The sequence below is a fragment of the Trichosurus vulpecula genome, chromosome 3 (assembly GCF_011100635.1).
Source record: "Trichosurus vulpecula isolate mTriVul1 chromosome 3, mTriVul1.pri, whole genome shotgun sequence".
NCBI lineage: Eukaryota > Metazoa > Chordata > Mammalia > Diprotodontia > Phalangeridae > Trichosurus > Trichosurus vulpecula.
This window is the reverse complement of record NC_050575.1, coordinates 253,119,956-253,138,174: the sequence shown is the minus strand read 5'-3', so window position 1 is coordinate 253,138,174 and position 18,219 is coordinate 253,119,956. Positions and strand designations below refer to the sequence as shown.

Sequence of the window (18,219 nt, the reverse complement as noted above, 5' to 3'; positions counted from 1 at the left end):
TACCAGAACAGCATAGCTTACAAAGTATTCTAAATGTAGCAGATCTGAGTCAGAAGGTAAACCACAATGTTAGGAAGTAACCAATGTAGAAAGAAAAAAAATGACAGTCTATCTAAAATGTGTACCAGTGATTTATCACCATATATATGGAATTGACAGCTGTATATAAGAAAAAAAATATTAAAGATGGAGGACCATTGTAGAAAGAAGCCTGCTAGATGAAATGAATGTTATTAAATGAAATACTAACTATAAAAATGGGATTTTAGTCAAACAACAAATGAAGAAATTTTAGTTTTGAATCAGAAGTTGGAAATATATTAGACTGATCTAGGATAGAAAAAAAAATAAGGCAGACTGTGATGAAAACCATAAGTATTTACTTTTTAAAAAGCAGAAAGAGAAATTAACCCTTTTTGCAGTCAGATTAAATTTTCATCAAGTTTCCTGATAATTTTAATTTAACTTGGTACTTTGATTGGCCTTCCATGCTTGAGGTACTTCCACATTAGTAAGGTCAATTTCTTTAGATATAGTCATAGAAATATTTTTTTAAAAAAATTTTCTCTTTCTGCTTTCCTTACTTTAGCTTATTGCAGGATTCTTTTCGTGCATTTATGCCTTTCACTATAACTTCAGTTGAGCAAGCTGAAAATATGGAGCTGACTACTCTTGAAATGGCACCATTGATGTGATCCTAGATGTATTTTTCTAGTATAATTATAAGTCCATGGTTAAATACATCTCCCTTCTTGGTAGAGAAGTGGTGAACAATGGGTTAAGAATGAAGTCACCATTTTATGACAAGATCAATATATCTGTTTTGTTTAACTGTACATGTTTGTTACAAGGCAGGGTTTCTGGTGGCAGGAGGTACCATTGGGAAATGTGTCAATAAAAAATTAATAAAGGACCTTAAAATTCATTTCCGAAGAAATAACATATAAAATTGGATGATAGATTTTTTAATAATGTTCTAACAATTTATTAGGTAATCTAATTGTCAATAACCTTCTGATGCAAAGATGAAAACAAAACAATTTAAAAGAAACAGAAGATTTCCCACTCCCCCATGTTTTGTGGAAGTGATATATTGTATTCCTTTTGTTTATAGAAAAGCCCCGGGAAGCCTGTTTTGACCCTGGGAATATAATGAATGGGACAAGAATTGGAACAGACTTTAAACTCGGCTCAACTGTGACTTATCAGTGTGATTCTGGTTATAAGATTGTTGATCCTTCATCCATAACTTGTGTGATTGGCGTAGATGGAAAACCTGCCTGGAATAGAGTCTTGCCATCTTGCAATGGTATGCATTTATCATGTATTTCCTTGGAAATTTCTTCAGTAATGCATTTGGAAATAATTGGGGAACACATTTTTCAGATTAATAAGTTAAAATGTATATTACATATGTAATATATACGTTCATTTTTACACTAATGAAACAACAAAAATTTATTACTACATCTTCCATATGTCAGATACCAGGGTAGTCTCTGGGAATACAAAGACACAAATGAAATAGTCCCTGTCATTAAACATTTTACATTCTTATTTAAGGAGACAGTAAGAAAATCCCAAAAGGGGTCATGCAAAGTTGGACACGACTGAAAAAGACTGAACAAATATGCAACTCAGACTCATTTAAATACAATTCATGCAGAGTCAAGACATCAGTTTGTGATGTCATTGGTTATCTTTGAAAACGAAGGATGAACAACAACTACACAGAATCTAGGCAAAGTAAATGAAAGCTAATTTCAAGGATGAGATCTGTATCTGGGCAGGAGGTACGGGGAAGGGAGTATTTGGAAAGGCCTTATGTAGCTCAGCAACAGAGTTGAACTTTGAAGGAATTCAGGTACTGAAGGAGGTAGAGGTGAGATAGAAGTTCCCCACTTTGGGGACAGGGCAGTGATATGGTCAAAAATGTGCCTTTGAAATATTGGCTTGGTAGCAGCAGGGAGGATTAGAATTTGGAGAGGGAGAAATGATGAAAAATCCAGTTGGATACATAAATCATTTGAAAAAAATGTAGAATGCATTTTTAGAATTTAAGAAGAGAAGCATATCAGAAACTTCTAATTATGAAATACTTGGAGATGAATTAAACTCAAATTTAAAGACTGCAAGAAATTTGGAATGCCCAGGATTTTAACTTCTTTTATGAAGATATGCAGTGACTTAATCCTTCCTAAGCACAAATAAAACAAAAATGACACTTTCATTATAGTATCACTTGGCAAGCTGAGACAAAGTAAAACAATTTGATTATTACATATACACACATACAAACACACATGTTTATGTCGCTGTTGTTGTTCAGTAGTTTCAGTCGTGTTCAACTCTTTGTGACCATATTTGGGTTTGGTTTTTTTTTTTTTTTTTAGCAAAGATACTGGAGTGGTTTGCCATTTGAAATCCTTTCAGGTCAGAACAGTATATCTGATGGTAAGATGGACTCAAGCAAAAAACAGTTCTCATTACCCAGCTTGGGATTTTTCAGATGCTAAATACATTGGATAGCTTTCATTTAAAGTATAATAAAAGGAAAAGCTATTATATATTGTAATTTTAAAGTACCTCAGCAGGAAGAAAGCCCTTCACAAGGAAACTTGTATGTATATATTTATATATTTCCTTTCTGGAAGCAAATTGAGTCTAACTTGAATTGGATTAAACTGGAGGATGGGGGTGCTGATGGCAACATTGTGAAAGACAGTTTTTAGGTCTATGTAAAATATATCTCCATGGTTAAGCTGATATTTGAATGAGAATTTTCACTGATATGAATAACATATCATGTATGTATGTGGACAGTATAAGCACTCATCATGTAAACACGAATGTTGTGTGAAGGTCTTATAAATACATGTAAGCTTATGTAGAAATTTAGCTTCTGCCTTGTAAGTGAGCTGATTTCAGTGGAAACACTTGGGGTGGAATTGTGCCTCATTTAACTTCATCATTATAGTTTATTTGCTTCCAAAATTAAACATATATGTAAATATATATACACATAATACATATGTACACACATACATACATATGGGTATATGCATATATAAATGTGTATATGTATATGTGCATGTACATACATACATGCATACATTATATAGAGGTTTCTGTTTTTAGCTGCTAAATGGCAGTGACACTGTGGCCTTAATCTGCAGAATTTGAGAACTAAATGTAGCAATTAGGGAATTTAAAGGACCCATATTGTAGTTCTTATATCAAGCTTTTGATTACATGGTGAAATTTCACTGTGATTGTATGTGTGAGGCACTGAAAAAATGTTGAAAATGAATGACTGAAATGTTGATTGAATGAATCACCTACTAATTTATCTGTTTTATATGTCTGCATTTCTTCTCTACCTTCAAAGAGGTGTGTAGGTTTTAAATAATATTTTAAATAATGTAAACTAATGCTTATTGATTGATTGATTGAAGGAAAAGATAACTGTGTTATCTAGTTGTTTCTGTTTGTTTTGGCCCATAAACAAATTATCCCCCCCGTTACAATATCTAATATGATACTGTTCAATCAGGAAGCATTTATTAAGTGCTTACTATATGCCAGGTACTGTTCTATGCCCTGGCAATATATATACAAGTAAAATGAAAGGTGGTCCCTGCCCTTGAGGAGCTTACATTCTAAAAGGGGGAAGACAACAAAAAGGGGTGCTGAAAATAGAGGGAGGTGGAGGAAAGACCTATCTGGTCTAGGGCGTGATAGGGGAATATAGATATTCCAGCTTGAAGAGAAATGAAGGCTGCCCTAAGGGTCTTCCTTAAATGGAGTTTCTGAAAGGAGCCATCCAATTAGAGGGAGGGGCCACAGGGCTGAGGGTATTTCCATAGTATGAATTATAGGGCTGAAGTGATCTTCCAGAATGAAGTTTTCTGGAGTTAATAAAAAGTTATTGAATAAGGAAATTGCAATTTTCAAAATAAATCAACTTGTAAACAAGTTACACTTTTTTCTTCTCTTCTACTCTTCTTCCCTATTGTCCTTCCTCATCTCTGTCCCCCTCCCCAACTTTTCCTCTTTCCTGTTTTCCATTCCATTTCTTTCTTAACTGTATGCCAAATATTTCATTATAATTGTGTGAGAGCAGGGATTAACTGGAATATATAAAGATAGTAAAAGCAAATCAAATGATTGTTTGCAATTATGAGCCTTCACCACCATGACCACCATCCCCCCCAAACTGAAAGGAATAACTTCAGTTGACAGCCAATGCAAGTCTAAGCAACTATGAAAGGGAGTGCTTTGCAATCAGTGTTCCATGACAATGGCGAAAATATATGGAACATGTCCTTAGTAGCATGACTGGCATACCAACAAGGGGCACCAAGCTGCAGGGTGACATGCTTCAGCATCAGCAGTGAGAGGCAGCTTCAGTGTCATGCTGAATTTTCTCAGCAGCTGCTGTAAATCCTAAGCACATCCAATTGTGTGAGCCCTAAGATTAGTCCAGCTACATGATTTCTCTATTATTGGTCCAATGATTGGGCCAAAATTCCATGACTATTTTTGTGTACAGCCAACGTCTGCAGGAACAAATAAGCCTCCTTTGAATGCTGACAAGACTAAGCTGTGGAAGAGAATTTTAAGGGAATTGCTGGCCCCAAAGATGGTACCTAGACTGGATATTCTGGCTCTGGCTCTCTGGGGTGAGCCTCATAGGCAAAACGGTTAAAAGATTCATAAACTCAATTTCAGTGTTTATTATTGTTGCCTTGCCCAGAATCATGTTAGAAATGAAACAAACCTTAGAGATCAACTGATCCAGACCTTTCACTTCAGAGATGAAGCAACTGAAGGTTAGGGAGAGGAGATAAACTGCCCAGGTTCACACAGGTTGTAAGTACTGACTTGGGATTACAATCCAGGTCTTTGGTCTCCAAATTCGGTGATTTTTCCATTACGTGACATTGCCTTGAAAATTCCTACATTTTAAAGATGAAAATACTAAGGCTAGAGAGAGTCAGAGGATCATTAAGGAATTTAAGAGCTGCATCTAATCCAAGGGTTCTTAATGGGGGGTTCACAAGGGATGATAGATTTCAAGGGTTCTGTGACATTACATAAAAATAGAATATATACCTTTATGTCAATATAATTGGTTTCCTTTGGAATGCTGTGTATTTTATTTTATTAATTTTAAAAACATGATGCTATGAGTGATTCCATAGGTTTTTCCAGAATGCCATGACACACAAAAAGTTTAACAATCCCTGATCCTAATCCAACCCATACTTAAACAGGAACCTCCTCTATAAAGTCCTTAGAAAGTGGCCATCCAGTTTCTGACCAGTAGAATGATTTTTGCCAAAGTCACAAGTGGGTATTAATGACAGAGCTGGGACTGTATCCCAGGGGTCTAGTGATCTACAAATATAAACAGAAGGAAGGACAGTCATTTTGCTAAAGGAACTTGTATTCTAATGGGGAAGACAATACATAAAAGCAAGTTAAAAGGGGAGAGGGTTGGACAGTGCTGACCTTGGCCTCGAAAGAAAAGAAGACACGGAGGGATGGTTCTCCTTAAATGAAGGTACTGAGAAGTCATGGGGCAAAGATACTTCCAGTTTGAGATGTACAAGGAGAGAATAAATTTCTTGAATGAAGAGATTTCTTTGGCATGGTAGAGAAAGTCCAGAGAGTCCAGAGTATAGCCTGGAGAAGAATGAATAAAAATGGTGGGCCTACCATATATGTGATCATAATTATAAAGCCTAATATATAAGTTGCTTTATTTTCTGTGACAGATAATAGAAGTAGATTTTCCACTCAATTTCTCTCTGTGTGTCTCATCTCTCTGTCTCTATCTCTTTTTATCTTTCCTCATACTCCCATCACTATCTCCCATCATTGATAAGTGGTCATCCAGCTTATGTTTGAATTATTCCAGTGAGGGGGTTCTCACTGCTTCACAAGGCAGCCTATTCCTTTTTGGGGTAGGACTGTCTGTTATAATATTCATTGTTAAGATTAATTACCCAAATCATTACTAGAAAGGGTCTACAGATATGAATTGGAGTACATGGCTCTGATGTCCCCTCCCACTCTGAAATACCATGATTTCATTGACTATTTTTATAAAAGTAAGAAATGCTATGGAGCAAGACCAGAACATACAACTGGACAGAATACTTTGTTATGTGTCTGAGAAGCTCTTACTTGCTAATATCAATCTAAATTTTGTTCAGCTGATTTTACATTAGAAATCTATCTCAATTAAATAAATAGATGCACAACTAAGTTACTACCATCTGTTTCGGGTATTTCTGCTTTTCTTCATTCCTTTAGGAAATGATCCATTTAACATGTAAATTAGTAAATAGAAAGACCATATTTATGCCTTTTCTTCTCCTATCATATTAATATATTATAATTCAGTTTTGGATACACTGATAGTACTTCATTCCTATTCAAATATATTTCTTAAATCAAGTAGTCACATACAAGAAAATGAGTATGCAAAATATAGAAATTATGTACTATCTTATTGTTAAATTCTTCATTTAATCATTAGTATCTGAAATGAGATCTGATATTTTAGCATGTCTTTTTTTTTTAAATCCAGCTAAGAATTTGAAGCCTGAACATAATTTATCAAGGAGATGAGATGAGAAATAAAATGGCAGGAAAGTTTTATTTCATTTCAACTTTGATTTTTACATTGTTCTCTATTTTTATAAAACCTTACTCTTTCATCTTATCCTTGGTCAAAAAGAAATCTTTGTAGTCTCACTTGATAAAAAAATATCTGCAGGTGTCCTTGATCAAAAAAGGATTCTGGTCTCTGATGAGTTGGCATCAAATTTCTATCACAGATCATGGTTTCTTTCCTATTTATCATCGCTACTTGCTGTTTTAATTTATAACTCTATGGATTTTTATAAAACAAGGGAGACAATGCAGCACTGTGCTTGTCAAGTTTATGTGATTCAGCATCTAGAAAATATTTGAGACAAGAACTACATCGCTAGAGATAAAGATCTATCAGCATTTCATTGGTCTTCTCTGGCTTTTTGAAAGCTTTTAACTTTGTTATAGAAAGTCTCCCCACTTAAAGGTGACATTGAATTTTTATTTTGAACAAGAGCAAAGACTCAATGGAATAGTTTCAGAGTGCTAGAGGAACAGATTGCATGCAGCTGCAAAGGGATAACTTCATTTGTTAAAACTAACAGTTTAGAAATTTGTCATTTTTAAATACTAACAGAGCTCCAGATAATTATTTTTCTATGGCTCTTACAAAATACATTGACTTTCAAGGTAACATAGTTTGTTCATAGACATTTGGAATTTCATCATTGCGTTGGCAATCAAAATGGGCTCTTAGCACTTAATTCAACACCAACTGCCCTTGAAGAGTTTGGCCTTTATTTCCTTGATTAAATTAAGAGTCCTTGATGACCTCCTTGCCTCAAGGGAAAGCCTCATTTACATGGGTTTCAGTGACATGTTTGTGACATCAGAGGCTTTTAGACCACATGGGTTTAAGTCACCTCTTTGTGACGATTTTAGGTCACCTGGGTGAGTCACATGTGTGACTCACCCTTGACGCTGAAAAAGATATAAAACCAGGCGTTGGCTTTCTCTTTTTCGGAACTCTGACCCACAGCAGTGGTGGCACTGTGACTCTGGGCCAGCCCTTGTTATGAGTTCCTGGGCTGAACTTACATGTTGGTAATTATGAATTGTATTGGCCTGTCTGACGATGTTTGTAATTTGTTTGTATTTGCTCTGAAGTTCAGGGTGCTGGCTTTTTCCCCTGAACTAAGTGAATGATGTTTGCATGCTGGATTAAAGTAAGCTTGATAACCCCTTAATGTTGCTTTACTTAGTAAAGCAGATCAAAAGGACCCGGGCTTTTGCAGCGTTCTGTGAGCTGGTTGTCGTTGATTTTACAGCAGCTCCTAGCTGGATTGTTGAAACAGTCATAGAGCTCTAAATTTTGTGCCATCATCCATAGGCAATAGTGCTTTACAAGTCTTGCTTATTTATCAGCATCTTGCTAGATCAATGTTTCAACAATCCGGCTAGCAGCTTCTGTGGGGGTGTAAGATCCACCCACAGCCAGCACCCAGAAAGCTGCCAACAGCACAGGTTCTTTTGATCTGCTCAACTAAGGAAAGCAAGGTGAAGGGGTTGACAAGCTTACTTTAATTCAGCATACAAATATCATTCACTTAGTTCAGGGGAAGAGACCAGCACACTGAACCTCAGAGCAAAATACAAACAAATTACAAACATCAACAGACAAACCCAATACAATTGATAGTTACCAACATCTAGGTTCAGCGCGGGAGCTCAGAACAAGGGCTGGCCCAGAGTCACACGCGCCACCACTGCTGCGGGAATGAGCTCCAAGGAAGAGGAGGCCAACCCCTGGTTTTATATCTTTTTCAGGGTCAAGGGTGAGTCACACATGCGACTCACCCATGTGACCTAGAATCAGAGGCAACTTAAACCCACGTGGTCTAAAAGCCTCTGCTCTCCCAGACATGTAAACTAGGCCCTCCCTGGAGTTAGCCCCACCTTGGGCCCCACCTTAGTTGCCAATCTACACCCACATAGGTTTTACACCTAATAGGGGTTTGGGCCTGGGGCTTAGCACTTAGTAAGACTCAATGAAATACACTGAATTACTCAAAACATAGAAAAGCCAAACTCTTCAAGGGCACTTGTTGAACTAAGTGCTAAGGAGCCCATTTAGCTTACCAACACAATCAATTACCTTTTGAAAAAAATCAAATTCTTGTTTATTTTTCTTGTTTTTACCATGTATATGTATTATACGTATATATACATGTATGCCTGTTCTTTTTTTTTTCCTCTGGGAGAGCTATTCTTTATATCACAGGGAAAAAAATGAAAACATTTCTGGAAAACTAACCAAAACTTCAACCCAGTCCTACATTTTTAGTTCAGTCAGTTAATAAAGATTTATTAAAGGCTTACTATATGTCAGGTACTGAGCTAAATGCTGGGGATACAAATATGAAAAAATGCTCCCAAGGAGCTTACAATCTAGTAGGGTAATACAACATAAAAGGAAGCTGAAACAGAACTGGGGAGGGAAGGTGCAAGAGATATAATGAAAAAGTCCAAAGTACTACAGTTGGGTAGGAAATAAAGAGATGGCTGATTTAGATGTCCTCTTCAAACGGAGGTCTTGAGAGGAGCTCCATCTCCAATCAGAGTGGCCCTAGGAATAGAGAGTGCACATGAAACGTGAATATATGCATTGCATTCCATACCCAGAATCTCTTTTATCTGGAGAGAGAGAGAGAGAGAGAGAGAGAGAGAGAGAGAGAGAGAGAGAGAGAGAGAGAGAGAGAGAGAGAGAGAGAGAGAAAGAGAGAAAGAGAGAGAGAGAAGTATTTAACTTTTAAAGCATTAAATTATTTAATAATCTATGCCTATTTCTCTTCCATCATTTTAAAAATACCTACCTTGATTTACTGAGAAACAACATGCTGTAGTGGAAAGAACACCAAGTGAGAAGTCAGGTTTTAAACTCAGCATTACCACTAACTAGCTATATAAGATTAAATTAGTTATTTAATGTGTTTCATTTATCCCAGATGTAAAGAAGGATAGATTAAATGATCTCAAAGACTCTTTCCAATTTTCCAAATGCATGTAAAATAGAAGGGAATATACTTAAAGATATCTTCAAGTCTAAGTCAGGGAAAAGTTTTTTTTGTTTGTTTTTTAGATCAAGAGTAAGTGCCAACAATGGGGTACTAAAGAGAATTATGACAGGAGAGAAAAGACGTATCAATTATGGGAGAAATTGAAAGCTTAGACCCTGCCCTTGATAAATTTGCTATTTTGGGTTTCTGGTAAGGCTACCGAGTTTATGTTAAATAGAAATAAGCCCAAGTGCTGCTTGGAAATGACATAACTAAATATCATTAAACAAATTGTCCCTAAAGTCTTAGTGCAGTTTTAATCTAATAAAACTATAATTTTCTTTAATAGCTTAATGTTAAGCTATTATTATATATTTATTAATTATATTATTAAATAAATAAAACTAATTAATAATATAATTATTAAACTATTATTAACTATAAGTTATTAAAACTCAAAACTACGCTAAGACTTTTGGTATACCCTTTATAGAGGGAGACAGTGTAAGCTAAGCAATCATGGAATGATGGATTATGAAATGATTAAAGTGAGTGTGTTCTGTAAGGGCCTTAAAAAGATACCATTATTGGCCAGTTTTTTTCAAGAGCAAAGAATTTTGTTGAAAAAGACCATGAAGGAATTACAGGCAGAGAGGAAGGCCATCCAATGTGTTTCTGGAAGTCATATACTCTCATATACTCAAGATGCCATTAGCTTTTTTTGGCTGCTACAGCACACTGCAGATTCATTGTGAGCTTTCAGTCCATGAAAATCCCCAGATCTGTCTCAGATAAACAGTTGTCTACCCATGCTGCCATCTTGTACTTGGGAAGTTTACCTTTTATATCCAGGTAGAAAACTTTGCACTTACCTCTACTGAATTCCATCTGTCAATTTAAGCCCAATACTCTCGAGCCTGTCTTGACAGAACTTTTTGCATCTTGCCTGCTACATGTAAGTAATCCTTCCCAGATTTCTGTCACCTGTAAATTTGATCATTATGCTTTATCCAAGTTATTTATAAAATGTTAAAGAGCACACTTTTTGTAGTACTACACTGAAGACTTCTTGATACATTCACATTGATACTGGCAACTACTCTTCTAGCCCAGCCATTCAACCAGTTCTGAATTCTTCCAGTTGTGTAATCTTCTGGTTCATATCTCTCTATCTTCTTCACAAGAATGGCATGAGACACTTTATCAAAAGCTTTGCTAAAATCTAGGTAAAGGATTTTAGCAATATTCCTCTCATTTTCAGTTTAGTAACCCTCTCACAAATGAACTGGGATTATTAGTCTGCCATGACCCATTGCTGATGAAAATATGTTTACTCCTTGTAGCTACTACTTTCCTTTCTAGATTGTCACTAGCAATCTCTTCATTGAGCAACCCAGAACATTGCAGGGAAGTAATGTGAAGGTCACTGGTCTATGGTTTGCAGACTCTTCCCTTCCCATTTTTCAAGTACTTGTTCTTCATCAAACTTGAAGTATACGTCCTATTTTCTGTAATCTTTCAAATATTACAGATAATGGTTTAGCATTCACTTTTGCAAGTTATTTCATTGCCTAAGGATATGGTTGCCTGGCACCTAGGTGGCACGGTGGATAGAGTGTTGGGCTTAGAGTAAGGAACACAGGTCTTCAAATCTGGCCTCAGATACTTACTATGTGACCCTGGGCAAGTCACTTAACCTCGTTTGTCTCAGTTTCTTCAACTATAAAATGAGTTGGTGAAGGAAATGGAAAACCATTCCAGTATCTTTGCCAAGAAAACCCCACATGGTGTCATAAACAGTTGGACACAACTGAAGCAAACAACCACAAAAATTATATATTTCTTTTGGGTCAGATGAAATCAAGGGTTCTCATTCATTATCTCATTTATCTTATCAGTAACTTGTTCAACATTTTTATTTTGTTATTTCCAGTGTAGAGGTCATCCTCCTTTTAAGAGAAAAACAGGAAATAAGAAAGAAGAACCTCTGCTTTCTCCTTGTTATCATTTATCATTGTCTGATCTACATCAAGCAGTCTTATCTCTTCTTTGATTCTTTTTTCTACTAATATTGCTTCAAAACTCCTTTTTTTTCCAGATTTTCCTTTGTTTCTATTATGAGCCTCGGAATATCCTGAGTTTTAATGACTACCAACACAATTTTTATAGGATTTTGACATATTTTTATATTCATGCTTTTACCTGTCTCTGTTTCCTTTTTCTATAAATTGTAGTAATAAAAATGAACATTTTTATGATTCTTTAAGATTTGCAAAGCACTTTGAATGTTATCTCATTTGATCCTACAACAAGCCTATAAGATAGGTGCTATTAGTATCCCTACTTTATAGATAAGGAAACTGCAACACAGAGAGATTAAATGATGCCCCAGGGTCACACAGTAAATAAGTGTTTAAGGTAAAATTCAAGCTCAGGTCTTCCTGACTACAAGTCCCAAACTCTATCCATTGCACCACATAACTGCCTCTGGGAAATACGTTGTTTGCAAAATTTCCTCAGAATCCACATCAATCTCTAGACAGCTCTTATTTTTTTTCTCATCAAATCTATATCTGCTTATATTTTCAGAATTTCATTCTTGAGTGTTTCCCATGCTTCCTTGGCTGACCTACCCTGGAAAAATTTTAGTACATTGGATCATATCTACCCTTTCTCTGAACCTTTTGTAATCTGTTTTTCCCAAACCTAGGGTACATGTCAGAATATGCATAGCCTTACCTCCTTTCTATTACAAATCTAGGAAGGAGTGGTCACTTTCTCTTGGGATTTCCATCATTTCCACCTCAATCTCAAATTCTTTCCTGTTAATGAGACTCATGCAATATAGAATTTCTACTTTTTGAAAGATAAAATAATTATGAATGAATGAATAAAGCATTTATTGAGTGTTTACTTTGTACAGAGCATTTAGTGTAAGATATAAACAGAAAAGTAAGCCAGTCCCCTACTCTGAAGGAGCTAACATGCTAACGGGAGAGCCAATACATATGAAGGTTGCAGCTGCAAGTTAAATGGAAGGGTCCCATGGTTTTTAGGTTGCAGCTGCAAAGCAGATTTTGAAAGTCATTTTCACTGACAAAATAATATCACTTTCTGATATTGAGCCATTTGACAGTGTCAAGGTATTTGGTGGCAGGAATTAATTAAGGCAAAAAGAGAGTTCTCATAGATAACATGAATAACTGAAGCTCCCTGTCACTATTGTGTCATGCCTCTGTGTCAATTTTGTTTTTGTTTTCCAAATCCTTCATGTATTTCCTTTTTATGTCCCAGTGGTTTTCAGTAAAATTTGATGACAAAACCTATTTCTTTTTCCATTGATCTCCCACATTTTCTCCTCATTTCCTTCCTCTAGTTCTTGAATTTCCTCACATGAATATACCATTTTAATACAATGCTACAGCCCCCCCTCACAAATACGCCCCTTGTCTTAGTTCTGTTTCTTTACAATAAGTTATATCCAAGCAGAGGCATATTCTAATTAAAGGTCTTCTGCTTTAAATATTTGGTAAAAAATGTGAGGTCATATTTTTCCCCTGAGTTAGAACCTCTGATTCCTCTTCTATGGTTTCTAAACTCTCAATATTTGTATATAGATATTTAAGGCAATGGATATTTATTACTTACTACTTTCTTGAATTTTGTTTCTTCTTGTACTTGGATAGAAAATAAAAAATATAAGATATATAAGATAGAGATGCCATGGCTAGACAACAATTATTTTGAATAATATGTGCGGGATTTTAGTGGACTTCTGGCTCAATAAAAACCTACAGTGTGATTCTGCAACCAAAAAAGCTAATGTGATCTTGGGCTACATTAAAAGGAGCAAAGCTTCCAGGAACGGAGAGGTCCCACTGTACTGTGCCCTCTTCAGATCTTTTTTCGAGTCATATGCTACGATATAGGTATCATGGTTTTTGGAGAAGCAAATGGTAAACCATTCTAGTATCTTTGCCAAAACAAACAAGGAAACAAACAAAAAAGAAATGGTTTATAAAGAATTGTACGTAATTGAAATGACTAAAGAACACCACCACCGTGATTTAAGGACGTTGGTAAGCTGGCCTGCATAGTGTCCAAATGGGGTAAACCACGGTGATGAAGAGGCTCAAATCCATGCCATATGGCCATATTAAGCTTGGACTCAGGGTTTGGATGGGGGGAAGTATGGATATGATATCTGTCTTGAAGTATTTGAAAGTAGGATATCATTTCATGGAGGTTTTAGACTATTGAGCCCCCGAGTGCAGAACCAGGAGCAATGGGTAGAAATTACAAAGGGGCAGAGTTAGGCTGTACATCAGAGAAGCTTTCTAATAAATAGAACTGTCAAAAGTGGGATATCCTGCTTTGAGAGATGATGGGTTTCTCCCTTCTTAGAGATTTTTAGACAGAAGCAGGATGACCAGTTGTCAGATGTATTGTAGTGAATATTTATTTTGTTTATGGGTTTGACTAAATGGGTGCTATGTCCCTTCTAAGTTTCAAATTCTATAAATCTAAGGGTGTTTCAAATAGTTTGTTCTTTGTTCACTGTGCCTACTCTCCATGTTATGTGACTTGATGGATATATGCAGGCAATTTTCTCCCTCCTCCGTCCTATTTTAGTTTAAAGGCCTTATGATTAGCTTTGTGAGAGAACCAGTAATTGCAATCTTACCAGCTTTTATTTTGTATGCTCCATCCCTGGACAGGAATCTGTTATTCATATATTTTAAGCCAAGTTCCAGAAGTCCAAATCCCATTTTTGACTACAGCAAATTTTCTATTCTACTGTCCCAACTGAACCTGACATCTCTGATGTTTTGGTTTTTTTTTTTTTTTTTTCAATCATATCCAACTCCTAGTGACCCGGGGTTTCCTTGTCAAAGATAATGGAGGGGTTTGCCATTTCCTTCTCCAGCTCATTTTACAATTGAGTAACTAAGGCAAACAGGGTTAAGTGACTTGCCCAGGGTCACACAGCTAGTAAGTGTCTTGTATCGGATTTGAACTCATGAAGATGAGTCTTCCTGATTCCAAGCCCAGTGCTTTATACACTGCACCATTTAGTTGCCCTGACATATAAAAACCTATTAAAAAGACAACATGGTACATTAGAAAGAGAAGTGAATATGGACTCAGAATGTCTGGACTCAAATACCAGCTTTGCTATTTGCAGCCTATGTGGCCTCAAGCGAGTCACTTAATCTCTTTGGTTCTGAGTTTTCTCATCATTAAAATGAAGAGGAAGGAAAAAAATGATCTTAAGGTCCTCTCTAGCTCTAAGTTTATTATCTTGTATTTGAAAATTTTCTTTTTTTCCCCTTCCTACCAAAATTTTCTTATCAATGTATAGCCTCTCTTGGACTCCATGATTTGCTTTCAATAGCTCCAGCCAGCTTCTGCTAAATTACTTTGTGTTAATAAAGTCACAGCAGCATAACTTATGTTACATATCAAAAAATGAAATAAAATACTCTTTCGCAGAAATTTCTAACAAAAGACGAAAAAACTAAAAAGTGAATCTGAGCAGATTTGAAAGAGGTAGAAAATACTAGGAGATTGAGTGTGGCAGATTTCCCGCCCAGGAGAGTTGTCAGGGTCAATGAGACTGATCTGTGGGCTGGGAGAACTCTTGGTACAGAACTGCACCTGAACATACCAGAGCAGAGCAGCAGCAGAACCCAGCCAACAGACTGGACTGGGAGAGTGCTGGGCACTCAGAACTAAACCATACCAAAGCAGGAGCAGGAGCAGGCATGGGGCTGAATTGCCAGCTGTGATGGCAATCCCCAGGCCTCTCAGTGCAGGACAGGAGTCTGTTGGAGCTAGCTGAGACAATAGCACAGAGCCTGCAGCAGCAGCAGCAGCAGCAGCTACTCCTGGAGCTATCAGTCCACAGTCTAAAGGTTTGAAACTCACCTTCTTGAATTTCCAGGAGCCGTGATGACTGCATAAAATGCCTCTCATCCCTCCCTTGGATAACCAGAGAATACTGCCCTAGGAGAAACCCTGAAATAGAGGAGCCAGAAGTGGTGGTTCATTAGGTTTTTAGTTCGAGAAGCTAAGGAGACACCCTCTTGTGGTGACAGAATAAGACGAGTACAGGAAGGGAGGTATCCCAGCAAGCCCCACCTGGGTGGTGGAGCCAGCAAGTGCCATCACCAGGACCCTGGGCTTGCCTTTGCACAGCCAGAGGAATTAGCAGATACCGGCGCGGACAATGGCTGAGACTACCCGTGCTATATAGTGCAGCTGTAGGGGAAGAGGAGACTTCCAGGAGCCAGACCACCCCTCCCCCACACCTCATGCTGTAACCCCTGGGGAAACTCAGAAAGACTTCCCTGGGCCTCGATCCTTGCCACACACCAGCCAGCTTCAGCTCAGCACCAGGTGAGTGGAAGCATTATATAGCCTCTCGATGACAAAACCAGAGGCCACAACAAACAAACCTAGTAACCAAGCCCCCAGTTCCCAGCACAAGAAGCTTAGGACAGAGCTCCCTGACCTGAGAAATAGAGATCCACTTTAAAAGCCAGGAAAAAGGCAACCACCATGAAGAAGCAATCCAGAAAAACAAATGCTGTTCATTCTTACTATGGAGACAAGGAAGATCAAAATACCAATTGAGAAGAGGACAGCATTGACACTATGCCCACATTTGAAACATCAAAAGGGAATATGAACTGGTCTCAAGCCCAAAAAGCATTCCTGGAAGAGCTCAAGAAGAATTTTAAAAGCCAAATTAGAGAGGTAAAAGAAAAAATGGAAAAAATTATTCATTGATGAGACTAAATGGAAAAGGAAGTACAGAAGCTAAATTAAGAAAACAATTTATAAAAATTAGAATTGGGCAAGTAGAAGCTGATGACTCTATGAGACATCAAGAATTAGTCAAACAAAATCTAAAAAATGAAAAAATAGAAGAAAACGTGAAATATCTCATTGGAAAAATAGACCTGGAAAATAGATCCAGGAGAGATAGTCTAAGAATTATTATTCTACCAGAAAGCCATGATGAAAAAAAGAGCCTGGACAGTATCTTCCAAGAAATCATCAAGGACAATTTCCTGGAAGTCCTAGAACCAGAAGGTAAAATAGTCATTGAAAGAATCTACTGATCACCCCTGAAAAAGATCCCAAATTGAAAATTCCAAGGAATATTGTAGTCAAATTCCAGAATTATTAGATCAAGGAGAAAATACTACAGGCAGCCAGAATGAAGTGATTCAAATATTGCAGAGCTACAGTCAGGATCACACAGGACCCAGCAGCTTCTACATTAAAAGATAGGAAGGATTGGAATATGGTATTCTGACAGCCAAAGGAGCTTGGACTGCAACCAAGGATCAATTACCCAGCAAAATTGAGCATAATTTTTCAGGTAAGGAGATGGACATTCAATGACATAAGGGAATTCCAGACCTTCCTGATGAAAAGGCCAGAGCTCAATGGAAAATTTGATCTTCAAATACAAAACTCAAGAGAGATATAAAAAGATAAAAAGGAGAAAAAAAACCTTGTTATTCAATAAGGGTAAATTGTTTACAGCCTTATATAGGATTATATTGTTCTATATATGTTACATACAAATGTTAATTTTGAGAATGGCATAGTTATTATGACAATTAAAATGTATATTCATAGACAGAGGGTGTGAGTATAAATCAACTGATATGATGATAAAAAAATAAAGGGTGCGAGGGAATTGTTCTGGGGGGAGGGGGTAAGGAGGTAGGAGAAAAGGGTAAATTACATCACATGAAGAAGCACAAAAACATATTATAGCAGAGGGAAAGAAGGGAGAGAGTTGAGCTTTACTCTCATCTGATTTGGTTCAAGGAGGGAATAACATATTCTGATAAGTATAGAAATCAAACTTGTTCTACGGGCAGTAGGAGGGAAAAGGGGAAAGAAAGTGGGGGGTGGATAGAAGGTAGGAAAGAAGTAGTAAGGGAAAAGGATAAGAGATGGAAGGGGGGTTAATAGGGAGAGAAAATTTAGGGTGATGATGGTCAAAAGCAAAACTCTTTTGAGGAATGAAAGGGAGAAGGGAGAAATAAAAGCTTGAACAGGGATGGAAATAGGATGGTGAAAAAGACACAGATAGTAATCATAACTAAGAATGTGAATGGGATGAACTCTCCCATAAAATGGAGGCAGATAGCAGAATGGATTAAAAACCATAATCCTACAATATGTTGTTTACAAGAAACACATTTCAAACAGGATGATAGACACAGGGTAAAGGTAAAAGGCTGGAGTAGAATATATAATGTTCCAGATGAAGTGAAAAAAGCAGGGGTAGCAATTCTACTCTCAGACAAAGCAAAAGCAAAGATGATAGATCTAATTAAAAGAGATAAGGAAGGAAACTATATCCTGCTAAAAGGCACCATAGACAATGAAGTAATATCATTACTTAACATATATGCACCAAGTGGTACAGCATCCAGATTCTTAGAGGAGAAGTTAAGGGAGTTACAGGAAGAAATAGACAGCAAAACTACACTAGTGGGGAATCTCAATCTCCCCCTTTCTAAACTTGATAAAT

General features: G+C 36.8%; 1 protein-coding gene across 1 annotated transcript in view; it reads left to right on the top strand.

Annotated features, from left to right (window-relative positions):
* LOC118843733 (CUB and sushi domain-containing protein 1-like) overlaps nucleotides 1–18,219 on the top strand; it is a 2,679,416-nt gene that overhangs the window by 2,250,778 nt on the left and 410,419 nt on the right. The window contains 1 exon segment of the mRNA XM_036751485.1: nucleotides 1,115–1,309. Coding sequence (XP_036607380.1) covers nucleotides 1,115–1,309 — 195 coding nt within the window.